The following is a 26,929-nucleotide window of genomic DNA, read 5'->3' on the forward strand; positions in this document are numbered from 1 at the left end:
TCTCTCAAATAAATAAATAAAATCTTTTAAAAAAATTCTTCTCCAAATTTCCAAATTCAAATATAGCAACTGTTTTCTGTTGATGGGTACAAAACCATGATTGCCTGAGACCCTAATGCCTCCATGAATGCTCCCAGCCTGCCACTGGGCTTTTAGGAGCAGTTTATCCCTCAAGCAGATTTCTACTGTTCCAAGCCAGAAAGAAGTCATTGGTTTCCTACAAGTAAATATAATGTTCAAACAGAAAACTCCACCTACCCAGATAGCCTTTGACATCCTCTTGCAAAGCCACTTAGTCTCCCATCATCCATACCTACACCTGCATGTTCTTTACTCTCCACCCCAGAGAGGTATGTATTCTCCTTTACATAACCAAGAGACCCACAGAGTGTGTTTGGGAAGGCGGGATGGGTACGGTTTGTCCAAAAGGAGAATTTCAACTTGGAGCTTCAAAAAGAAAAGGAAGAAAGGCATTTCTTTCCCCTTTTTGCTGCTCAAGGTTGAGCACAGAGATCTGGGGCCCCATCCCCAGCCAAGTGCCCAAATACACACATTTGGATAATTACTAACAATGGATTGTCCCTGTCAGCCTGTAATGAAAGGCAGGGCAGCTTCCAGACCTCCAACAAAGAGCTCTCCACTGATGAAAATGCAGCTGGGCCACTAAGTGTTGGCATCATGCCCCTACCAAGCTTTTGGGGTTCTGCTTAGAAAGGCAATAATCATACATATGTGCTCCTTCTCCCCCCAGTTTCTTATCGGGTCTCTCAGGTGGAAAGTCTCTCAATCCATTTTTAAGGAAAAAAATAAATGCGCCATTTAACATAATCTCATATCCTTTGAACTCTATAAACTGGGGATTCCCAGAAGGCTCTGGCTGCGGACCAGTCTTACTGGAGAGTCTGGGAGGCCCAGCCCCTGATTAACTTCCCTGGCCTCTTTTGCCTGGCAGCCCCACAGCTGGCATCATACAAACAGGGAACCCACAGGCTCTTTGGAACCACATCTGCCCCCGTAACTTCCTGTTTATCCTTAGATATTCTGCTCCAGGGTCACTTCCTCTGAAAAGTGTTCCAATGCCAGGTGGAGTCATGCCCTCTCTTCTTGTGTTTCCATACCAACTTTTCCTTACATATCACTTTGTCTCCCAACACGTTGTTCGCTGATCCAGCTCATTCGGAGCTGGGGTCTTCTGGCAACAGGAGTTGTCTCACCTTCCACTGAAGTCCCACTGCCCAGCATACAGGAGGAGCTCAATACATATCCCACAAATTAATTAATTAGGAAACAGAAACCATTGCCTACCTCCCTCACTCTACAAGTGGTAAAAGGAGCTGGCATTTGTGGGGATTCTGTCCGAAGCTCAGGAGCTTGGCTTCCCAGAGTGGGGGTGCCAGATGAGCAGGGCCAAGAGAAAGCTATGTTTTCAGTCCCATGATTAGAACTCTCCCGAACGCTACAGGATCACAAGAGCCTGGGGCACAAGATGTCCACGCACCACTTGGGAAAAGGCCAAGCACTGCTGAATTTCGTGTGGTAGGGTTTTGTATATGTCCAGCTGGAGATACGATGGAGTCATAACGCAACACCAATCCAACAGTAATTCCACAGATTTCCGCCTTGTGCAGCATCACTCAACTGCTACCTCTCCACATCTTTCCCTCTGGTTCAAGGACTGGTGGAAGATAAGGCTAAGGTGACTCCATGTGCCAGAGTGACTTCTCTAAGCTGTGCTGTGATGAATGACCCTGACCACAACGTCGAGCCCAGAAAACACATCTGCCAGTTCCCTGGTCAAGAGGGGGCAGGCTTCAATCCAGCCAAAGGCTTCTCTTTGAGCTCTCGCTTGATCAATCCTCCCTGTGCCCATGTCCCTGGATTCTGAGTCACAGGTCTGGGTAGGTCCAGACACTGGGGTGTTTTATAATGAGTGAGTTTATAATTAGAACCATGTTCTCAGCAATCAACCAACTGGCTCTTTCCCTGCCTCGCACCATCTAAATCAGTCAGAAACACCAGAAATATGGCTCCCAAGTGACTTGCCAGGGCCCCCTGCCTCCCGCTCCTTCCCTAAGGCTTGGTACTAATCCAAGCTCAAGACAATCTCTGTCCCTTTGGTCCTACCCTAACCAGCTAGCTGGGCTCCTACCCCAGGGATCAATGCAATATCAAACTTGTTCACCCCAATTCGCACACCTTTGAGGTCGAGCTCCTTCTTCAGAAGATCATGTCAGGACAGTACAAGAGAGGCACTCTTCATTCATTCATTTATTTATTTATTCATTTATTCAACAGGCAGGTACTGAGTACTCATTATGGGTCAGACATGGTGCTAGGCTCTTGGGATATAATGGTCAGTGATACCAAAGAGTGGATCTATGAGAGAGAGACTAGCTTGTATCACCAGCATTTGACAAGAAGCCTGAGCCTAGGTCTGTTTTTTCCCTTTCTCTCATATATCATCCAAAACTGATTCGAGACCCATGAGTGCTTGCCTAGGGCTGAGGCTGGCCTTGCGGATCACTTTGCATCAACACTGCCACTTGTCACTTGCTCTACTCCTCAATGTTTGACACCAGCTCTCCTTATCTGTAAATGATTAAACACCAAAAATCATTTATTTACTCAGAATGATTGAGGCCCAAGCCTTTGTCCCCAGATTTCCTTCCTATAGACATCTTGTTCTGGTTCCATGTGGTGATTACGTAGTTTGAGGATCGAGTCTTCCGTCGCATGTCTGCACAAAGGACATCAATTAATCCATCCCCTCCCCCATTTAAGACTCTTCCTGAACCCCACAGCGGTGAGCCAATGACCTTGTCCATTGTGCTGTTTCTGTTGCCAGCACTAATGAAGATCCCTGCTAACATAGGATGTTCCCCCAAATATCCAGGTGTGTGTGAAAATATCTTTCCAAATGGGGCCAAAAAAATATGTTTGTGTCCATCACAGATGTGAAATATGAGACCTATTGCTAGGGCAATGGCTGCCCAGGAAAGAATCACTCAGCAATTGACATTAGTACATCCATGATTTAATAATTTTAAGTTCTAATCTTTAGTTTTTACTTTAAGTTTTCCAACTAAGTTGTATAACTATATGGACAAAGGCAAACCCCTCTACACAGAGTCAGGTTCAAGCTCAGTTGAATGCTAGAGGCCACTTGTCCCAGGGAATAAGAGCAAGACTCTGACGGGGAGGGGAGTCAGGACTGGAGGGTGGGGGGAGTCAAGTCCTCATTCCTCTGGAGATAGATTAGGTACAAACCAAAAAAAAAAAAAAAAGTCAGGAAAAAATTGATCTACAGAGATTTTCAACATGAGAGATATGAACTGAGCAAGAGATCTCAGAGACATACAGACATAAGGGCATAAAGAAATAGATCAAAAAGAGATATGAGCAGGGCGCCTGGGTGGCTCAGTCTGTTAAGGGTCTGCCTTTGGCTCAGGTCGTGATCCCGCCGTCCTGGGATAGAGCCCCACATCGGGCTCCCTGCTCATCGGGTAGTCTGCTTCTCCCTCTGCCCCCCCCCCGGCTCATACACGGTCTCTCTCCCTCTCTCTCAAATAAAATCTTTATAAAAGAGAGAGAGCTGAGCCACACGTGCCAAATTCTGAGATTGGGGGGGGAGGGAAAGTGACCTGGAAGATCAGTTTCTGTTTTGTAATCCCAGGTCCTGGAAGCATTGCTCTCTCGGACTGGGAGTGAATTATTTTCTGTAGTACCCTCTTTCAACTTGAGTTTGGCATGAGGCTAGGTTGATATAATGAAGTGAGTGTCGCCGGCAGGGCTCGGAAAGGTAAAATGAAGCCTGGATCTGCCCCCAGGCTGAGCGGAAGTCAAAGCCTGCTTCTACTATTTTTTTTTTTTAAAGATTTTTATTTATTCGACAGAGATAGAGACAGCCAGCGAGAGAGGGAACACAAGCAGGGGGAGTGGGAGAGGAAGAAGCAGGCTCATAGCAGAGGAGCCTGATGTGGGGCTCGATCCCATAACGCCGGGATCACGCCCTGAGCCGAAGGCAGACGCTTAACCGCTGTGCCACCCAGGCGCCCCTCTACTATTTCTGACTGTGTATGATCTCGACCGAACTCATGAACAACTCTGGACCTCAGTCCATTCATCTGTCGTTTGGGGCTAATAACGCCCACCTCACAGGACTAAACAAGATAACAAAAGTGTTTGGTAAAGATTACCTTCCTTTCCTCTTCTTAAAATATTTTTGGAATAGATAATCGTCGGATAAAGAGCAACATGTTTGACTGGAAGGATGAGCGTGTGAGCTAAGAACACCTAACACATTTAAAGAACTTGTAGATTTTACCTAGGGCACTTCAAGTCCTTGGGGTTTTAAACAGACATGCTTTAAATCAGCACTGACGAGCAGAACCTTTCTGCAATGTTGGAAATGCTCCAGCTCTACCCTGCCCGACACCACAGCTTCCGCCCACATGTGGCTATTGCCCCCTCGAGATGCAGCTAGTGCACCCACGGGACCGATTTCTTAGTTCTGTGTACTTCTAATTGCTGTAAATTTAAATAGCCATACGTGGCTAGCTGCTTACTGAATTGAACAGCGCTCCTTCTTTCTGCATCTTTGACTATACGGTTCTCCCGCACTAGTCGGGACTTGGGAAGGCAGAAGAGTGCGTATAAGCACGTAGGCTCTGGAATCAGTCTGCCTGGAATCAAATCCCAGCTCGCCGCCGGCTGATCTCACGTAAGCACATTATGCCTCAGTTTCCTCATCCATGAAAGAGGAATGTCAATGACAACAACATCTGCCTATAGAATAAATGGGTTAATGTAAGTAAGAGCCTCAAAGGGCATTGTGATTATTTACTGACAAAAGCAGTCTTCATGCTTTATTGCGACTGCATTTACTCGCCTGGCCTACCCACTAGGCTACAAGCATTGCCATAACACCAGTGCCAAGCACCATACTTGGTACACTTAGACTCTCAATAAATAAGTGTTTAAAAAAACATGGTGGGGGACGCCTGGGTAGCGCCGTCGTTAAGCGTCTGCCTTCGGCTCAGGGCGTGATCCTGGCATTCTGGGATCGAGCCCTGCATCCGGCTCCTCTGCTGGGAGCCTGCTTCTTCCTCTCCCACTCCCCCTGCTTGTGTTCCCTCTCTCGCTCTGTCTCTCTGTCACATAAAATAAATAAAATCTTTAAAAATAAATAAATAAAATAAATAAATAAATAAAAAATATTGAAGGGACAGAGGGAGGGAGGGAAGTCTAGAAGGAAGGGGGGAAGAAGGAGGAAGGAAGAATGAATGACAGAAGCAGTAATGTTTTCCATGAAGAGTGAAGAGAGCTTCTAAAATAAAATGAATGACAAAATTTGAAAGCTTTCCATAAGAATTTCAGTGGCGATGACGACTAGAGATGAAGACAGAGAAGGTACCTGGGGGAAGACATACTCCTACGATGACAGTGAAGGGATTTGACAGCTCAGAGAACCACGGAGAGAGAAAAGTGGACTTAGGGGTCTTGTGAATACCACATCCACAAAAACAAAAGCTTCCATCATTTAAAAAGTGTGTTCAACCAAGCTTCTTCAACAGAACACGACTGTGGGGTGTGTGACCCTCTCTGTGAAGGTTACAGTCTAATCCAGAAGGGCCCGTGGGCAGCGAAGCCTGTTTATTGGTTTTCCATATGCAAGTTTTTATTACTGCTACCATTCACTGGTTCCCCAAAAAAGCAGTGTTGGGCAAGTTTTCATAACTGTTTATTCATTATAAATAGTAAATATTTACTGCACTTTTTACATGAAAGACATTTTTACAACACATTGTTGTTGGTTGAGGCTGCAACACAAAGATAGTACTTCTCTTGACCCATCGCCCTCTATGACCAACGCATGAACTAAACAGGAACTACGTCTAGTCTCGCTACCCCACTATGTCATCGTTCTAAACTCTAAAGGGAATGTATCTGTGCCTACCTCGTTCATGGTTCCAAGAAGACAAAGAAATAAATAACACTGCCTTCCACCTTCTCGTTCCTCTTAACAGCTCGAAAAAGCAAATTTATTGACATTCTAAAATGTCACCACACAAACGTATGTAAACCTCAGTTCCTATAATCTTTCCCTACTGGATATCCTTGTATAATTTAAAAGTACATGAGAGCCACGTGGACACTTCTGCTCTTGCCCTGCCTTTCATAGAAAAGAGAAGAATGTAAACGTCGTCGTTGTAAAAGCACAATTCTCGAACACGGTCTCTAGTCAAAAGGAGCAAGCTGGCTGTTGGTTGTCCATTAAATGGCGAACGTCATGCCTCCTACCGCAATGGATCATGGGCTGCGAAAATAAAGCACCTGCAAAAATATAGTTCTGATTCTGTTTCTACAGCCCTGGCCATGGCCAAAGCATCCGTGAGGTACACAGTATTGCACACCGATAAGCAGCTGTGGGAATGCTCGTCACTTCCTCTCCACCGCACCCCCTCCCCCCACCCCTGGCCAGGCTGGCTTCAAAATGAAAATGAACTGGGACAATGTCGCCTACCTCTCCCCACACCAAGAAAGAAAACAAACTTTTCCTTTCCGTTATCCCATATCCTGTCCGCAAGGCTGTCCGCCCCCGGGGACATTTATTGACAACTGGGTTACAAATGAGGATAAGATCACAAATAATTTATTTGGGAGGTCCTTTACATCTAGTCTAACTTCCTAAAAAATGGTGCCATTGATTTTTTATATCCATTTCCAGTGTGTAAAAAAGTCAAGGATTCCTCCATTCCTGCTTCGTTACGGGAGCAGTTTTACAACTGTAGGAGTGTCAGCATTGAACATCAAACACGTGATACTTCAGAGTACTTTCCAACAATAGTTTAGAACATTCTGCTTGCCTGAACCAGTCCAGATAAATCTCACACACAGGGACATACGCACACGCACGCACACACACACACACAGATGGAATGTTTTAGCTCCTTGATCATCAGCACTAAAGAGTTGGGCTATTTGATGTGTAACCACGTTAAATCATTGCCTTAAAATGTTGCATTTGTCTTTTCACCGTTCCGAGCCTTCCTTTCTTCCACTGCTTTTGTCCAATATGTTCAAAAGAATTTGAAACCAACTACTGGAGGGAAAATAATCTCCTGGCGAGACTGCCCCCCAAAAAGGTGATTTTTTTTTTCTGAGAAGATTCTTCATGTGTAGGCTGTGGAGACCGGAAACAGGACCAGTTTTAGCTCCAAGTGGACAGTTCACTTATGCGATATCTGGCTTGAGATAATGAAAGGCACCTGTAAGGAAACACACGTAGCTTTTTAGGTCACGCTAGGACAATTCACAGCAAGGGGCAAAATCAGCTACAGGCTGACAATGTCATATTTAATACCCTGGTATCAAAGGATCGAGACTAATATTTTTATTCCTGAGACAAGTTTGACACAAGTCTGCGTCCTCGGGATTATAGCCCATATGATCCTTGAGCTGACCTCATTAAGAACATGTGTTTCTAATGCCAGGGGTTATTTCATTTTGGCCAACCCCTGTGTTTTACCTAGTGCCAATCAGGCTTCACATCGCGGCAATTAATAACCGCAAGATGTTGTTGACATCAGTTAAGAAAATAATGATAGAAGGGAGCCCTTGCTGGAACAGTCTGCGGGCTTTGCCACGAAACTGATACTGGGATGTCAGGCCTAACCCTGCCGCCGCCGCCGCCCCTTTCTTAAGGAAGGGTTGAGATTTTTCATCCTGTCAGGAGTCATTAGCCCCAGAGAGACCAAGGCTTACTTTGTCCATACTGCCCATATTGGTAGCCTGTGACAGGGTCCATACTGTAGCCCGTGGTGCTATAGGTGGGTGGACAGTAGGACTGAGATGTTGGCAGACTGTCCAAGCTCTTCATATGGTCTAGTCTCTGACTGCAGCTGGCCGACACCGTGGTGGTAGGTTCCAGGCCGCCGGTGAGAGGGGAGAGAGCATAATCGGTCTGGGGCTGATGGGGTACGCCACCGTGGTTGGTCAGGAGTCCCATTACCTAAAATAAACGGCAGATTGGGAGGAAGTAAGAATGCAGAGAGGACCAGATCATAGCTGAAAGCCGAAGGGATAACTAGCAAAGTCCAATTTTTATTTCTTCGGAAATCTGTGGGGACAGGGCTGTCCAGAAGACACCGACCACAACGCAAAGGGGCACGGACACAGCATCATGCCCAGTGAGAACATCTGATGGAGGTTTCAGAAAAAGGAAAGACGGGGAGGGAGCAGGGGGGAGGGAGGGAAAAGAAAAAGAGGTGGAAAGAGAGCCTCACCATGCCTCTAGCAATAAAATTGGACTAGAATTTCAAAGAAGGGGAAAGGAAGGAGGGACAGAAGGACAGAGGGAGAAATCGTATCTGTTCATACAGTACACTGGCTAGTCACATATTACATCTGGAAGCTTCACATGTGATTTTAAATAGACATTAGTTTATTTTTTTTTTAAGTTCAACGGATTGGAGTGAAATTCTTTTCGTGTAACTTAGGATGCCTATGTCTATTCTCATAGCCTTCCCTCTCAAGAAAGTTCCTCTCCCCACCTAGGCCGTCCTTAAGTACTCAGAGAGAATTACTCCCTCCCCGAAGCTCCCTAGTGCTTTACTCATCCCTCCCACGGTGCAGTCATGACTCTGGTCACCTGCTCTGAATTATGAGAGCTTTGAGGGCCATAACCTACTCACCTTTATAGTCTTAGTGCCTAACACGGTACTTGAAACATATTAGGTACTGAAGGAAGGAAGGAGGGAGGGAGAGAAAGAGGAAGGGAGGGAGGGAGGGAGTAGGGAAGGGAGGGAGGAAGGGGAGGGGAGGGGGGTAAACAACTCTCCAAGTACCTGCCTCCATTCCCTGCCTTTACATTTCTTATCTAAACATTTCACATATAAGAAGACGTTAAAAGGAAAGAAAAGCCCGAAATGCACGCATGTTCTAAAAACTCTGTTCAGTTTTGTAAATAACCCTGGAGAGCCAGAGAACTTTTAAAAGAAAAACAACCACCACCACCTTGTGATGACAGAACAACTTTCAGATCGCAGGGGGAAGTGTTTCGCGAACTCAAGCTCGCTGACCCTTACAGCATCTGGTGATGGAAGTCAAGTGGCGAATCAATTTGGCAGCTGGAAAACTGCCACCGGGGAGTGGGAGTGATTTTTCCCAACTTCACACCATCTAGCAGCAGGGGTCAAGGAACAGGTGCAGGAGAAACCAGGTACTGTGTGCAGAGCCTGTGTGCCAAGTATTTCCGCGTGGGAGCTCACAACCACACACAGGGCCAAAATCTCCCTGTTGTGTTTGAGGGACTTTGACACATAGGGTGGTTAAAGTGATAGATAAGAGGAGAGGGTGGCGGTGAGCCCCAAGCCATGACTCTGGCCTCACGCTGTCCACCCAGGTAATTCAGCCCAAGGAATCCTGGATGGAGGGTTCCAACAAGGTGGGAGACAGGGGCTAGCCTGGCATCCCAGAAAAGACATCTTAAATTAGATTCAGAAACCAACGACCCCACAATCCCCTTCGGGAAGGGTCTGCACCATCCTGCTATCTAAACAAAATCTTCTTGAAATGCAGCTTTCAACTGATCTACAGTCAATTAGCCCCAAGAGACAAAAGTGGGGGCAGGTCTGCTTAACCACCCTCTATGGCTGACCCTTTCTTCCTCTATTTTAACAAGCCACCGATCTCCCCCACCCTGAAGAGCTAGTCTATGTTTCCTCGTCTGCCTTTTCGTTTGAGTTGTGCGTGTGAGCCTGTGGGAGGTGGGGGGCCAGTGTGTGGAAAGCAACACGGCAATACCCGAATTTTTAAAGATGTTCCAGGGGATCTAAGTTTTCTTGAATTATGTGGTGACACTGCTTTCTAAAAAGCCTTAAAAACTACTTATATTCTAAAAAATAATCGTAGGTGACAGAACGTCATTTTATTTTACTGGGGATTCAGAGCTCTGGGAGGGTAGGGAGTCACCAGAATGTGGGGTTCTCACGGGCCCTCCCCGACGCTGTTTATAGTAAGTTAATTACTTCATTTTCTCATTTAAAAAACTTGAACATAACCTAGAATGCATTTAAGTTATTTCCTGAATGTTCTTCCACCTACATGTTTTTTTTCTTTTTTTTTTTTTTTGCCTTTGCGCTTGTATAGAAGATTTTACAGTACCTATATATGGATAAAATTTTTTAAAAGCTATAGATGTACTAATTTATTAAGTATTTTATTTCAGCCCAAATTATGCAGGCATGTCTACTAGAAGAAAAGGATCTAAAACAGAGGTTGTTCAGTGCCAAGCCTACCCCTTTCAAATCAGGGGTATCTCTTTGTGGACTAGCCCAGGAGCAAGAATGGATGAGGAAAATAAAAACATGACAAATGTGACCATGTCAATGAAGGGGGGATAATGACACAGAGCACAAATATTTTATTGCAAATAAACTGGGCTGAGTAAAAACAAACACTTAGCAAAAGCAATTTTGTAGTTATATTAATCTGGAGAACAAAAAACATCCAATGGACCCGGATAAAATGGAATTATATTTAGATTAATAGCATCTTTCATGAAAATACTTACTTGAAACTTAGTTAATATTGTATCACTTTAAGGGAGAACTGGAATACTCAATACACAATTATAGTCAAAGAGCCAACTGTTATTCAAAACATGCACACACTCCCATGAGCCATCTGTACGTTTTTGTGATAAACTTATTTTTTCATCCTCTGCCATATAATTCTTCTTTGCATTAACTTTGAAAGCAGTAATAATTTTGTCCATGGGAGAACACCATGAAGATCCCAAAAGAGAAGAAATGAGTCCTTCCTGCAAGCAAAATTCAGCTTATGGTTCATGGCGCAACTTTTGGCAGTTGCTGAATTAGAAAATACTTTAAGACAAGATTTAAATCTAAGACCTAGAAATAGATCTCCTGGAGGATGGACAAGACACAGTAGGATCTGTCAGAGCCATATTCCAGGGCAACAGAAATACAGTCCCTTAAGGTTCCAGGACACAGTGTCCTAAAGACATCGCAGAGCATGACCCAGTCAGGAAGGATGACTGCTGCGTGAAGGAAACAGGAGGAATCCACACTGGGTCTTCCTTTCAGTATTGGCCTGTGTCCCCCACAAAAAGCCAATGTCAGTTTCCGCTTGAGCAAAAGCCCTTAGCTCGGCAGCCCAGTACCCGCAGTGGCTAACGTGAAAACTGAAAAAGGACCAGAGACCCACCATCTTCGCTCCCTTTGTCTTCCCCAATAGAGCCAAGAGACAGACATTCTCCCACAAGTTCTGATTTCCACTGTGATGGTCACATACTGTCCTCATGATTTCTTTCTCAAGAATTGTATAAGGATGGACAAGAGGAACTAATATTTTCCTACAGGTGGCCCAAAATGGAAATTAACAAATAATTGGAAACTAACATGATTTATTCCAATACTTCACATGCAGAAAACTTGAGAAATATACATCTTTTTAGTAACTTCTAATTTAAAAATTGAAAAGGAAATCTGCATTGGAGAATAAAATAGTGAATGTATCAATACAAAATGCATTACTTTCCCCTAACATAATTTAAAACCTCAAGTCTCTATGGATGGGTCCCCATTACACTTTAATGTACATATCTTTAAAAGCTATTTTGTATTTCATGTGGTTCAAGGGAAGCTATGGAAATTTCTTGTTGCTGCACAAAGAAGTTGGTAAATGAACTTCTTAGAACTCCCCCAATATGGTTACAGAACGTCTTCCAGTCATATTTTCTTTCTAAGAATATTGTCGCAATTTCTTTTATACATGCTTTTCCTACAGCAATTTGTCATTCAAAGCCTAAAATAAAATCTTCATTTGTTGTAAAATGGGGTTTTTTTTCCCCCCTCATAAACTATTAGCAAGCTGTTTCTATGACAGGACTAGCATTTTTGCCTGATTTTTTTTTTTTTAATTTGGGGTTGAGGAAAGCATAATTATGCCTGGCTCTCACAAACAATTTCAAAGAAAAATAAATAAACTCTGGGCCATTCATTTCTGTCTACGGAACACCAACCACACTCTTACTAAATGCCAGATAAGTCCAAGAGATGCAATGACCAAGAAGAATTTTTCTGTAATAAAGATCTCTGTTCTGTCCCACTGGGAAGGGGTGTAGGAGAACGATTTCACAAGGAGTACAACTCCTAGGTGAGGCAGCTGAAAAAACAACTATTAAGTATATTTCTAAATAGTTACCTCCAAAAACACTTCCCCTTTTTGTGGATAACCTTTTTAAAAAAATCCAAAGCCTTAGAATCGTGTGCCAACCCTAGCACAGATCCTTGCAACTTTTGAATTATTAGAGACATTTTCAAAAGATTTCTTTAAGGTCATTCTCAAGTTTCAGAATTCCAAATAGGTTGTTTATATCTTGATCGGAAGATCATATGGTTCAGGAAAAAAACTAACTCTTTACAATTGCTTCATGCCGTATTTCCCTTGAATTAATTTTCCTATTGGAAGATTATATATAAAAGATAAAAACTACGGGCCAAATGAAGATTTACGTTTAAAACAATGAATCTGGAAAATATTTGTCTTAGCCTAAGTGTTATGGTTTTGCCGTCAGTTGAAAGGGCTCAGAGCTAATCAGAAACCTCAAATGATTTAGCAAATTATGGTGTACATCTCGCGTGTCGTTTTTCCTTAGTAGGAATCCTGGTTCATGTCTGTACTTTCTTTTTTGTTCTTAAGTAATCAGATGTTCTTGTGATTGTGAAATACAGTTATGTATGACATGACGGGCTTTTTTTCCCAGCTTCTACCTTCCCCTCCAAAACTGTACATACTGACTGTATATATTCTTAATTTGGATGTAATGTATTTTCAAAACCAAACAAAAATACTCAAATGTCTAAATGAGGTTTTTGTTGTTGTTGTTGTTTTGGCTACACAGACGCTGCAGGAGTCATCTGATGGTTAAATTTCAGTGACTGTACCTTGGAGCCTGCAAAAGCCTAAATTTGAACAACTGAGAACCAGAACATTGCCTTCAGATTCAAATGCCTTAGGAATGATCCTGCAGTTGATTAGAATCTAAATAATTAGATTTTTTGGCCCTGTCTGTTTAAAAGCTGTAAGAGGGAAGTTGCCCGAGGGCAGAAGTTTCTTTAAGGTAAGTATGGTGACCTTCTCACCCACACCCACAGCTGCGGCAAGGGCATGCCTGACCTTTCCTTACCTAACCAGATAGAAAGCCAGTGTTTGTAAAATGTCCAGCTGAACACACCCTTATTTTTTATTTTACTCCTTAGCTTACATGTTGCAAGTAGCTATGTTTAATGCATGATTCCAGAGTCTGAATGCCAGACGTGCGTGGTTCCTATGCTACCTGCACTTCTAAGTTTTATTTGTAAAGAGCGCAGTCAGTACCATCTCAGATAAACTCTGAGTGACAGATGTGATTTAATCTCCAGCCCTATGACCAATCACAGAATAACTTTTATTTCCTCAATTCTTTAGAGTACCTATTTCTCAATAGAGCTAAGCTGTTAAATTGAAAGCAATATCCTTTAGGCACTGCTGACTAAACCATAGATCCAGGCAAAGACTCAGCATAGAAATGGCGTGCAATAATGACACGTACACACACACACACATTTTGTTTACTTCTAGCCAATGATAATCATGTCCATCTATTATCAATAAAATAAAGCCCATTAAGAAAAAGCTTATTCCACCCAAATGAAAAAGGATGCCAGTTAACACAGTTGGTATTTGACTATGTTAGACCCACCATGGGTCATAATAAAATTCTCATATGTTTTAATTCATTTACGCATGCCTGCATTTAATATGCTTTGTGACCATGTCTACAATTAATATGATTTATGAGAAAAGAACATGTGCAATATTGGGAGTGGGGGGGAAGAGCATCGACTTTTTTTCTTCTATGAATGAAAAATATAACAAAACGGCTCAAGGAAAATCGTTGGCTGTTAGCATATTAAGATGGACTGACAGAGCCCTGAGTAAACTTGAGGGAGTTAATGATATCCTCTTATCTGACCCTGACACATTTGCAGCATGTAATTTACAGAAGCTCTGTCCAGGGAATCTTGACAAATGCTCCTAACGATGTCAGGGCAATGTTCCATTCTAATGGAAAACAGATGTGGGTCAGATACCCTCATTCATCACTTAACACAGAGTCTGAAACTCTCTGGGAGGAATGGCATTACCTGCTGTTAACTCTCCCCACCACCACAGTAGCCCTCCAAAAGGTAAGCGCTCAAACCCATCACCACTTCAAAACCCTGCCTGAACACGTGACTGTGGAAAATCAAACATATATCTTGGTTTAATTTCATGACGACTTCAGGACATGTTTGCTAAATATTAATTGACCCTCTGGGACCTGGGATTCCAAATCTAGAAAGGGAAAAGCTCTACACTTGGGCATCCCACAGTACTTCAGGGAGATGGATTAAAACTTCATCCCTAATTGCCCATAAAGTCAACCTGCATTCAAGGAACTGCGGGGCCCATTCACCCTCGTGACCACTCCTGCGTGCACCTTAACTGCCCAGCTCTAACATTCACACACACACAAGAAAACCTAAAACAGACTAGAAGTCCACGCTGGCTTTTAGAAAGAAGGTCCTAAACTCTGCCCCTCTGAAACAAAGGATGTGGGGCTACACTGTATTCTCTTTCCCCTGAGATTTTCCCTTCCACCAACACGCTAACAACACGGGGGACAGACACTCCAACCTACTAAGGGAGGAAAACAGTGGCCCATCTCAACAAGGACATCTCTTCTTTCTTTCAGACCATGTGTGATGTAGACAAATTTTTCAATGGCTGCTCAAAGTCAAGGTCATAAGACTCCATCTACTAAATGCCCAAGATTACAGAAGAGAAGGTTCCCTATCCTTCTCTTCATGGGAAAGAAGGTATGTTCTCAGGGTAGAGGAGAGAGTCAACTGATAAGACAAGTGATACTAATTTAATGAGTAGATGTCAAGAAGGCTATTTCTATTAACCATGGGAAAGCAGAGGACAGCCTTGCAAAAGTCTCAGAATGAATATATCCTTTAGGAAATGTGTTCTGGCCTGTTTCACAGGCTTTGTGGTAAGGCAGAATAAGCATCCATCCAGGATGCAGGGAAATTTGCAGTAACTCTACAGATAGGGGACGTCTGAGAATACAGTCTTCCAAGAACCAGAAGCTACTACCCCACTAAGCTAAAATCCTATGTACCTCGCTTCCCTCCCTTACCCAATTCCAGGGACGCTGAGCCAACTAAGATGTTGTGTTGCTTTTCTACTGAAAATTTACTTATGTCCTTGATCACCAGGTGGACAGTGGCTATGTCTCCCTATTGCACAGGAAACTGATGTATGCTGGAAACATCTAGGGCCCACAGTGAAACCACTTACATAGTTCTTTGAGCTACAGAAACTAAATCTGCTCCTACAGGTCTTGACAAAATAGTGTCTTTGCAATTTAGTGATCAAAAGAATATTCCCCAATTGGTAACTCAAAATTACTTGGTTAGATTGTCCCTTATTTTCTAAGATCTTTCCATTGTACCTGTTGTCTTAGCTACCTCTATTCTTTACTGAAGAGAGAAGCATAGCTTTTATCAGATTCGCTTACCTTTAAGGCATCCAGTACCATAGAATCTGGCTGTAGATTTTTTTAAAACGTGTCCATGTCGATATTGTTTTTCAGTAAATCAAAATGAGACTAAAAAAAGGAAGCCATCAGGATAACCCTGTTCTTTCCCCACCTCTAGGCCCATGGAATAAAGGACGGTTGGCTCGTATTCTTACTGTAGTGAGTTTTTATGTTATTGTAATCTGAATTTCTCAAACGAAACCAAGTTGTATACATTGCACTTCTGGGGCCTGTTGTAGCTCAGGTACATGACAATTCCTGCATTCGGAATGGACAGAACAACTGAAAACACTCCATTCCACCAAGAACCTGCCTTTCTTTTGATATGACTCAGTTTCCACCTTTGCCTTCTTTGGCAGGGACAAACATAAAGTTTTTGGTTTTTGTCGAAGGCTCATGGGTTATTTTGGAGTAAACAGTAGTGAAAGCCCCGTTGAATTTGTATTATTGCTTCATAAAAAGCCTTTCCAAATTTCCGAAGTACTGTGCTTCTCAGCCGAGCTCTACCGGACAATTTTTTGTTATTGTTATCTTCCCCGTTTAACAAGAAAATGGAACAGAAACAAAGATAGTTTAAGCAACTTGCCCGAAGACACACAGCTAGCAAGTGGCTGATACGTTTTGAAATCTGGTGCTTTTGACCTTGAGGCTCCTTCTTTAGGTCAATGAGCTACATCCACGCTGTGATCAAGTCACTAAACAGGAATTCTTTCCTTTATTTACACCCTTCTCTCCCTATCTAAACATTATTAAGCAGTTCACAGCTTCTTCTTTAAAATTACTCGTCTACCTGCTAAGTTTTTAGACAGAGAGGGGTCCAATGTGTGGAAGGAGAAGATAACATCAGACATTACATAGAAAGAAGATTCACTCATGAAAAAAAAAATCAAGGGAAGCATTTTAGACATGAACGAATCGTGAGCAGATCTCCACCCGTGTTTTCTCTCATTCAGCACTTCCTAGGAAATGTTCCTCAAAACTTGGTAGTTTAATCAACAGAAGGGCTCCATAGTTAAATCAGAAAACACGGAGTGAAACAAACATGTTTCTATACTGCAAGACTTGTCAGAGCCTTTAGTAGGCTGAGTGCCCTGGGACTTTGGAAGATAAAGGGATATAATTTGGAACATGTATCAAATTGCTGATTCAGAATCCATTTCCCCAAACCACCTTTCAAGGAGCCCACTACGGGGAAGAAACCTTTATTATGAGGCACTGCCTGGTTCCTGGGTGCTTCAAGATGATTAGGACCTAGTACCACTCCTCTAGAAGTTCCCAGTGAAGAGGGGAATGCCTACGTTATCAGATAATACAGAGTGCTACGTGGTACGTGTGTTCACAAGGTACAAACATACCAGTGGACCTCAACAGAGGCAAAAAGAAAAAATTCTGCCTGCAAGAGTCATGACAGAGCTGCCACCAATCTAGAAATTTCCTGAGGAGTCACACACACACAGAGGCCCAGCGCTGCAGGTGATTTTTAAATCCAGAGTTTAATTAGATTTTTTTAATGCAAGCTGCCCAAAACGAGACCTCAGTTTTTTGTGAGATAAGAAGATAAGTTATTTCTTGAAATAATGCCTGCCTCCTTCGTTAGTTCAGCGCTGGGGACGGGCTGCCATCCCGTCACAGGTAGGAAATATTCCCTTCCAGGTGGAACTCCTACCCTGGAAGTCTGCAAAATGCACTGTCTCGCAACTGCCCATCGTTCTCATCGACCAGCGGGAACAGTGCAATCACTAACCTCAGAAACTCTAGTTCACTGAACTCTAGCTAAATGTCAAGAGTGATTTTTAAATATTATACTGTACATTGAAAAATACACACCTCTGATGAGACCCAGACTGTTTTGCGGAAACAGATTTCTTCAGAAAAAAAGAAAACAAAAAATAATACACAACTAATGAGTAAATCCAGTCTTCTGTGTCTGCAGTATAAAGCACACATTCAGCCCTAATTGAATAAATATGCAAGTATTCAGATTTCTGTAGATATTGCCATTTTGCAAATGCAGTAATAAATTAAAAGCTTTACATTGCATTCCAACCACATATAAAGGCTTGATTCAGACCATTGGCCTCACGCTAGAATCCAGCATGGCTTTCCTGTGCTTTTACTGACTACAAAGAAAAACTTTTTATTCTAGTAGCTTAGTTATAGACCCAGCAATCACACTCAATTTTTTTCTCCCCTAAAAGTTAAAGGAATTCAAATGGGCCCCCAAACCACGGGGTTGTTGCATTTGATTTGTCCAACGTATGGGGGGAAAGTAGCTGATGGAGTTTCTCTTTAAATCAATTCAGCAGACACAAAAAAAAATGTAATTCAGCAAGAAAGGTTTGTTTGTGGCTTATTTCAGTGAGATGATGTAAGATTCAGTCATTGATGCTACTCCCTCCCTTCTTTAAAAAAAGGAGATTTGGGCCAAGTAGTTGTTTCTTGCAAAATTCTCCCAATCTGTAACTAACTCAAGACGCTGCGGCCAGAGCTGACATAAACCAGGGCTCGCCTCCTCTTCTTTAAAGGGAGCAACCACAGCCTTCGGAGAAAAACCAAAGGCACCGGGTCAATTACAGCCTGCGCTGATTCAACAAATGGATTAGCAGAAATGTTTTCACGGCGCAGCAGAACATCGCGAACACCTAGCATGGCAGAGTGGAAACATGCGAATGGTCCCCAGTTATTCTGCTGTAGCTGAAATGGGCTCATTTATGATCATAAACATCCTGGAGCCTTCGTAAACACGTGAGGCTCCTGCAGCCCCGGTTTTGAGCTCATGGGCTGCTTCAGAAATGAAACCGAAGGAGTCTCAAGCTTTGAAGGGACTGCCACTTTTGCATGGAATGTCTCTCTGTCCGAGCTTTGTTTGACACCCAACCAATCTCTTTAATCAAAATCACTCCTTTTTCCTCCACAGGTGAATTTCTGGAAAGTGTCAAGGGAAGGAAGTGCCTCTGTTGGGAAACGGGCTGGTGGCAGGCCACCTGCTTGTCTGGTTCTGCGCAATGATAAAGGAGGGCTGAGGGTGCCGAGTCTGCAACCTGTGTGTGAAATGGACAAAACAAAAGGCCTGGCATCGAGCTGCTTCTGCATGTGTGCCCGAAAACAGCCAGAAAAATAGCTCTCCTGACACAGGAGCCAGCCCCGCCACCAGGGTAAATCTTACCGCTTTGCCTTGGATCGGCAGTACAAGAAAAGGTCAAGCAATTACCATGCCACAGTGGAAAAGATTTCTCCTTCTATGCAACCAAAAAGTACCCATCACAACCATTCTTAATGACGATACGGCCTCCACAGAACAAGCTGATCCCGTAGTAAGCCCTTATTCCTTCGCTGGACAAAGAACAACCATCATCTTGCCTTGGAGCTACGGAATCTGAGATCGTTGTGAACACTGCGGTGCAGAAAATGACAAGCAAAATCAAAAGCAGTCTTGAGTTTCGTGTACACCTATTAACACTTAAATGCTTCTCCCTAATAAGTGTTGGGATTAACAAATGTTTGTCAAAAGAAACTGTGCGGAGCAATTGAAATCTGATTTGAAATGGAACCACGACGGTCTAATACATATATGCATGAAATGAAGAAGCGTCCTAATAAAGCGTGGCTGCCACAAAATATGCAATTTACATACATTACACACTAATAATCTCAATTTTAATATTATTCTTTAAAAGCAACTGGATGGCTGGTTGAGCTGAAGGTTTTCCTTTGTAAAATGTGGCTAAGAACAAAAGTTGATCCCGGTTGTCCTCCGCCATTAACCACAGTCTCATTAGTGCTATGATCTATCTGCTCTTTCTTGGGTCCATCCCATTCCCCACAGAGCCATGGTCCCGCAACCAGACGGAACAGATGCATGGTCCACTGGCTTGATGAGATGTGCAGACCTACGCTTTGTTCCTGAGGTGTGGAGCGGCGAGCAAACATTCAAGCGTTTTTAAGCCTGGTACACAAGGCTTTGGGAGAATTTTTTTCTTTCCTCAGATTATCCATGAAATAAGACAGGTGTACTGGTTATTCAATTACATCTTATCCAAGACCTGGACGAAAATTTGAAATGAGGCCTCTGAGCACAGCTCTTACCGTAGGGATTTATTAATAACAGTTAAGCGTTCCTCAAAACAAAACTTTTTTTTGTAGTTTCAGCCCATTTTCTTATTTTGTCGTTGGTTTCACTAGTAAATCAGAAACGAAAATCTGCCCATCTGCTCTAAACATAAAATGTGTTCATAATAATCCAGATTTATGCCAAATGTATTTTTAAGTATTGCCGAATTGAGAGAGTACTCAAAATTTATGGCCTCTGAGGTTGCAAAGAGGACTTCCTCTTTTTAAGGAGGAAAATGCTTAAAATGAACGTAGGAAAGGCTCAGAAAGCTTCTTGGATATCAAATGGCTCTGTAGGAAAAAAAAATGTCAATGATATAAGAGTAAATGAATCAAAACCATATGGATCAAATTTTCCCTAAAATACACAGTTTGAAAAATTAAGGAGGAAAAGTGCTTGGCAAAATGTGTTTTAGGTTTTACCAAACCCAAAACATTTGAAGAATCATTTGCAATGGTTGATGAACCCTAAATGCAGCCAAGTTGGCCCATTTTTGTATACAACAGAACAGTTAAAAAAAAAAAAAAACTTTCTAGAAACCATGTAACCCCACTGATACTGTATTTCACTCCAGCAATCATTCGAAGCTATTACCAAAAACTATGACGAATACAGCCATGGGATGGGGGTGTGGCACGAAATGATAAAAGTTTGTTAAATTAATTGGCCTTGTTTTGGGGGTTTGGTTCTGTGTGTTCTGGATGTGGGGGAGCAGTAAGGGTAGTGTTTCTTGCAAAGGGAAGTTAATTGGAAGAACATGGGCCAAATGTTAATTAGTCTCATGTCTTAAGCATATGGTAGGATTTCCCTGGCGCTCTGTATTCCAAGTCAGCATTCCTTCTTTTCTCCTCCATGTGCAGCAAGGTGCTGGGAATGTGCCATCTGGGTCTGGAGGGGAAATACATTGTCTCTATTTCCCTGTGCTCTTTCTGTATGGTCCCCACACCGGGAGAACATAACCTTTACACAGAAGGCTGCTACTACAGGGGAAAGCCCTCGCTAGAGTGACTTGAATGGTCTTCTCGGGGGCTGTTTGTCATTCAGTATAAGAAGCCCCATCTCCTACAAGGGTTACGTGGTTCAGATGAAATGCAATTCAGAGACAGCAAAAAAGGTTGAGGTCATAGCCTATCTCCTCTGTCACCCATCCCTGGGACTCTTGTCTCAGATTCCCCCAACAGATCAGTCTCCAGAAGAACGTAAAGCCAACCCATCCATTTGGTGAAGACTTTGGACAATGCCTGCAGGAAAATCAGGTCAAATATCAGTGCCGGAGCCTATGGAAGACTCGCTAGGCCATTTCACTTCTTCAGCAAACGAAATGTGTCATTTGTGTTTATACGAGAATTAGTAGCAACTGGAAGAGAGAGAGATTTGATCTTAAGTCCTAAGCTGCTCACCCTGCCATTTAGATGATTGTCCTGCAGTGGTCTCAGTTTTTCCACAAGAAAAATGGCCATATTCTTCAGATGTAGTTACTGATTCCCTTGGAACAAGATAAACTTGAGGAAGGGTACGCCCCAAGTTTCTAAAAGGTTTTGTCAATATCCTGATCTTTTGTCAAATAACGTGGGTCTATTGCTGCTCAAATCTGACCAGCTGGACAGGTGTGACCTTCCCGAGTCACTGTTTCACACCTGTCCCTCATGAGGCTGAGATCCTCCCTAGAAAAGCACTGAGGGCATTTAAGAAATACCCTTGGACTGATAGCTCTGATTTCAAGCTTTAGAGGAATCTTGGCTTGAGGGAGCAGTTATGTCCGAGACTCCAGAAGATAACCAACTAACAGACACAGACACACAGAGAAACAATTCTCATGAGATCCAAGTCTGAATGGCCAGCACCAGTAGGAAAAAAGTGAAATGTAATGCACACATTATTTTGAACATGTCAAACGGCCTCCACTAAAAAGATCTACAGTGAATCCACTGAAACAACTCAAAAGCCTTTAGATCAATTTCATGTAAGTTACTTGGTGGGGGAAGGCCAATGCTGAAATGTAAAGATGGAAAGAAAACAACATTCAAAGCTATATACACTATTATCTCAATTATACTTTCTTTAAAGGCGTAAGACCCAAAAGAGCTGGAAGGCGATATGTAAAAATATTAACAGCGGTTCCCCGGGGGAATTTCTTTTTTCTACTCTGGAGCCACTTAAAATTTTTTTTTTCCATTTTCTACAATAACCATGCAGTACCTTTACTATCAGGGGAAGTTAAAAGATTGATAGGAAAAGTGTGTAAAGCAAAAAAAACAGGTAAAGAGCATATTAGCAAAAAGAGTGTCACTTAACCTGAACCCAAAAGCTTAGAAAACTCATCTCTACTAAATTATTTTAAGATGTGATGAAAGCCCCCTGCCTCTATTTATCATGAAACCTGTCCCTCTCTGCCCAACCATGTGCTCTCATGGGGGCCATCCTAGTCTAGGAGCCAAGGGTCCCACGTTCCAGCCCCAACTCTGTCTCTAGTGGCTGGTGGTCATCAGCAGGCCTCAAGCTCTCTGAGCCTCGCCTGATTCGTCTGCATATTAGATGTCCAGAGAGCAGCAGAGGAGGTGGAGGAGGAAAGGAAGAGGAAAAATGGAAAAATTACTTCCTTTTTGAATATCATATGACCCAATATAGTAATAAGCACTTCTATATACTCAGCAGTGGGACTGAAGGGCCTTTCTGTTCTCTCTCCTTTAGTTAACGGGGAAACCAGGCTGTTCGAAGTGGACTCTTTGAATTTTCTTTAGGATATTCCTAATAAAGCCAGACAACCAAAAGTAGGGTTGGTCCCCCTTGCTTAAATAGAGGCAATGCTGAAAAGTGATAAACCCCAAGGCTCTAGAAATCCTAGTTTTAACTTCCATTTCTCCTACTCTGTTGTTTTTAAAATATGTTTGGCATGATTCTGGTCCGCTCATCGTCTTTTGTTCCCCGACTCTGCCTAAAGAAATAAGGAGGAACTTCATTATATCTATCTGTCCTCTAACTCACTGAGGACGTTGCACGTACTAAGACAATACGGATTCCTACTGGTGGTTTCAGGAGGAAATATATGGTAGAAATGCAAAATCTCTGTACAGAGATTTGTACAGAGGAATGTACAGAGGGATAAGTAAGGAATTAACATAATACGTAAGAGCATAATAAAGAAATACAGGAAGAGTTGCCTGTGGAATTTTCCATTGCTTGAATTGGAATGATTCCCACCCTACTGCCAACTCTGGAATCATCAGATCAAAGATGAACAGTTTCAAGACTAAGTGTCAGTGATTCCAGTTACATAATTCTAATAGAATAGAAGAGAATCAAGCAGAATACACTTATCATAACGTACAGGTTCACACGCTTGCAAGAAACTAGGACTTCTACTCCGAGAATACAGATCCGTGTCATTATTTCTCCTGACTGAACACAAAAGAAATGCCAAGGGGGGGCGCCTGGGTAGCGCAGTCGTTAAGCGTCTGCCTTCGGCTCAGGGCGTGATCCCAGCGTTCTGGGATCGAGTCCCACATCAGGCTCCTCGGTTGGGATCCTGCTTCTTCCTCTCCCTCTCCCCTGCTGTGTTCCCTCTCTCACTGGCTGTCTCTATCTCTTTCGAATANTCTGACTGAACACAAAAGAAATGCCAAGGGAGTCCTGGGTCTCACCTTGCAGAAGCAGTCAGGGTTAGTTTACTTTTTATGAAAANTTTGGGATCCTGCTTCTTCCTCTCCCTCTCCCCTGCTGTGTTCCCTCTCTCACTGGCTGTCTCTATCTCTTTCGAATAAATAAATAAAAATCTTTAAAAAAAAAAGAAATGCCAAGGGAGTCCTGGGTCTCACCTTGCAGAAGCAGTCAGGGTTAGTTTACTTTTTATGAAAACTTTCAACCCAGTCATGTTCAAAAAAGCCCTGCTATGGTCCCAAACGACTGATGTTAAAAACCGCAGAGATAACTACTTCTGTTCCCTCTAAACTGCGGAAGAAGCTTCTATGCTATAAATCCAGGCATTTTAAAGAGGAATCTACTAATATAAGTCCATGATTTTCATGCAAAATCACATTCACAAATGCCAGCCCTTGGAAATTAAATTTATTAAAGTCCTGTAGGAAGGCACGTTCATTGTTTTCATGTTGTTATTTTTCGGCCGAGGTTTAAAGCCACCCCTTATTTCTTATCCCAGGATGTGCTATAGGAATCTATGAAACTTAATTACATTGGCTGTTACAAAAAAGGATTTATGAACTTTTGCCTTTAGGCAGAAATGTTTATTTCATTGCCTTTGCTATTCATTCTTTTCAACTCCAACGGCTTTGAACTTTTCAGCTGCTCAGAGTTATCACCGTTGTGCAGAGCCCAGGAACTGCGCTCCCAAGACGCAAACCACAAGTTGAAGAAAACGAAGAAGGCAAAGATATAGGAGTCGTTATTTTGGCCACCCTTTGTGCCATTAAAATCTCATTTTCTGCCTATTAGAATGCCCTCTTGGTGCTTAGGCGGCGGTGATAGTTGGTGATTAGTGTGTAATTGAGTATAATTGTCTTTTCACTTTTCATTTCTGTCATTCTGAGCTTCTCTCTGTTTTTCTAACCACCAAGAGGAAAAAGGGGGTTAAGAAAAGATAAAGCTGTTAAAACTCTCACTCCCGGCCCTGAAGAGATTCTCGATCGCAATTATAGATTGCAACCCCTTTGTGACATTTCTCCAAATTTAGTGGGCAACTATCCTCGCCACCTGGGCCAAGAGCTCTCTAATAAAATCAAGCGATCTGTATTTAAACAACTGCTAATAATGTCAACCTCAGACAGATGCCACATGGAGGAAATTTATCCAACCCTCTTACATGCAATTATCAAGGCAATTTATTAATATGATCTCTCAAGAAAGGCTCTTAGTCCAATGCAAATTAGAAAAACAATTGCAACATTCAAATATCTATATATTCCCAAAGTAGCAGTAATTCTCCTAATTTGTGCATTTATAACTCATTCATCCCAGAGCTCTGGAGTCATCAGCTGGTCTCTCTCCACACAATGCTCCTGCTTCCTCTCCAGCTGTTTTATAAAAGCTTTGGTGTTTTCCTGTTAGGTGCTTTTGTTCACAACCAGATCAGCTGATCAAATACCTTTTTTTTTTTAAAAACAAACAAACAAAAATGTGTGTGAGCTTCTGACCCAAAGCTGAGAACTAGCGAGTGGAGTTGACCACTGCCTTGAAAACGAGGTATAAACACAGAATCTCCCTGATTCCATTAATAATCACTTGGATTGTAAGTCCAAGCTACAACTTTTGATACAGCCCGTAGGAAGGGTGGAGAGAAAGGAAACCAGAAAACTGAAATCATGTGGCTTGTATAAAGAATACATTATGGTTTAAATTTGGCAATTCATTATATGACCGCCTCGGGGAATCGACTGTTTGGTTCTGGTATACAGCAAATCGTCTGTCTGGAAACACGGGACTGACCTGAGGTGAAAGGCCATTGCCAATGGCGGGGTTCATGGGGTTGGAGGGCCCAGACGGAGGCACAAAGCTGTCTGTATAGCTGGAAAATCCATGCCTGGTGCTGGGGAGGCAGTAGGCAGAGCTGCTGTCTGGGTTCGAAGGAATAGTGCTTTGGTGTACGGTGCTTGGAGGAAGCGGCTGAGGTCTGTGAACAGTGCTGCTGGGATCCGACACGGCTGCAATGAAGAAGACAGTCAGCGCTAAGGCTCCCTGCAGGCCCCCAGCAAAAGTGCGGGGCAAAAGTGCACATCCCCAAGCCCCCAGGAGTATCCATGGCTCAGACCAAACGTGAATTTCAAACTGCATTTCTTAACATGCATATAGAACCAGTCATAACCCATATAGCTACGTCTCTGCACCAAAGCGCAAGGACGTAACTTATGTATATACTTTCAGGGCATACTCACCCAGAATACGAACGCAGAAATCACATGAGCAATGAGAATGAACCCATTCTGGTAGTGAGCGTTATGAATCAGCGTAAGAATTAACCAGTGTCAGAATCTCAAGTCTCGCATTTCATATCAAATACACTTTCAAAGCACTGAAATGTTAGCGTGGAATGCCTGCAATACTATCTTTCATAATCCCAAATAATTCACTCTTCTCACTGCTCCCATTCACCTCTCTGTGCCATCCAATAGTGACCTGATCAAAGCTTACCTTTGCTCTATGACCACTAGAGTTAGTAACTGTCACAGACCCTCCGTGAATCCCCGACAGCAGTGTCAATGTACAAGTAAAATTTGAACCAAGGAAAAGCAAATGGCATATTTATTTAGGAAAGTTCTTTGGTTTGGTTTCATCGTTTTGTTTTGTTTTATAATACTGAAACAATATTATACCACAGTTCATCTAGAAAGATCCAACTATGTCACCAAACAATGTTTCTGAAATGGGACAGGTACCTTCAGGACAACCTGATATAAGGTCATTAACACAAAAGCAGCAACAATGTCAGCATTGAGGAAGATTTCCCAGCAGTTGAGAGAGCAATGGGGAGTTCTCTGTTAACCCCTCGACTCCCTCCCTACCTTGTGGAATAGCTGTGGGCTGGTAAGATGTCTCCGACAGCTGGTATGTTGGCAGGGTCGGCATGGCAGTGGGAGGGAATCCCCCCGGAATGAGATGGTTGAAGGCCATCAGCTGATTGGCCCCAGCTTGCTTCCTCCATCTCGCACGGCGGTTGCTAAACCAAACCTATGGATTTAATTTAAAATTTAAGGATTTCACTGATGAAATAAGAGTACATTCTTAATGAATTTTTCATGCTAAAACAGATTAAAGGCCCCTTACTGACAGGGCAAATAGATGCAAGAGCCCTCCACCTTCTGTGTTGTATTGTCAGGGGAGAAAGGAGAGTGAAATGTCAGGGGTCAGGAAAGGGGCTTCCTGGACCTTCCGTGGTCCTGCAAAGCCCCCCACAAACTCCGGGATGACCACGGGCAGGGATGACTGAGCAGGAGTGGAAATCACAGGAGCTCCCCACGGTCACCGTCACCAGCACCTATCCACCTTTATCTATGACAGCACTGGAGGGAGGTTGTATGAGCCTCTTGGACCCGTACATGTCGTATGTCCTAACTGGGTCTTCCTATCACTCTTAGTATTTAATAATTTTATCAGTCTCTCTTCGCATTTCTACGGTCATTACGGGCATAGCTCCTATATCGTCATATAAATTA

General features: G+C 42.9%; 1 protein-coding gene across 1 annotated transcript in view; it reads right to left on the minus strand.

Moving 5' to 3' along the window:
• Positions 1-6,476: 6,476 nt before the first annotated feature.
• PAX3 (paired box 3) overlaps positions 6,477-26,929 on the minus strand; it is a 103,321-nt gene continuing 82,868 nt past the window's right edge. Inside the window, exons 6-10 of the mRNA XM_019805888.2 lie at positions 26,279-26,444; positions 25,206-25,420; positions 7,765-8,011; positions 7,238-7,268; positions 6,477-7,099 (exon numbers count right to left, since the gene is read on the minus strand). Of these exons, the coding sequence (XP_019661447.2) occupies positions 7,033-7,099; positions 7,238-7,268; positions 7,765-8,011; positions 25,206-25,420; positions 26,279-26,444 (726 nt within the window). The 3' untranslated portion in view covers positions 6,477-7,032. The remainder of the gene's footprint in view (positions 7,100-7,237; positions 7,269-7,764; positions 8,012-25,205; positions 25,421-26,278; positions 26,445-26,929) is intronic.

Source organism: Ailuropoda melanoleuca, chromosome 2 (assembly GCF_002007445.2).
Source record: "Ailuropoda melanoleuca isolate Jingjing chromosome 2, ASM200744v2, whole genome shotgun sequence".
NCBI classification, from domain to species: domain Eukaryota; kingdom Metazoa; phylum Chordata; class Mammalia; order Carnivora; family Ursidae; genus Ailuropoda; species Ailuropoda melanoleuca.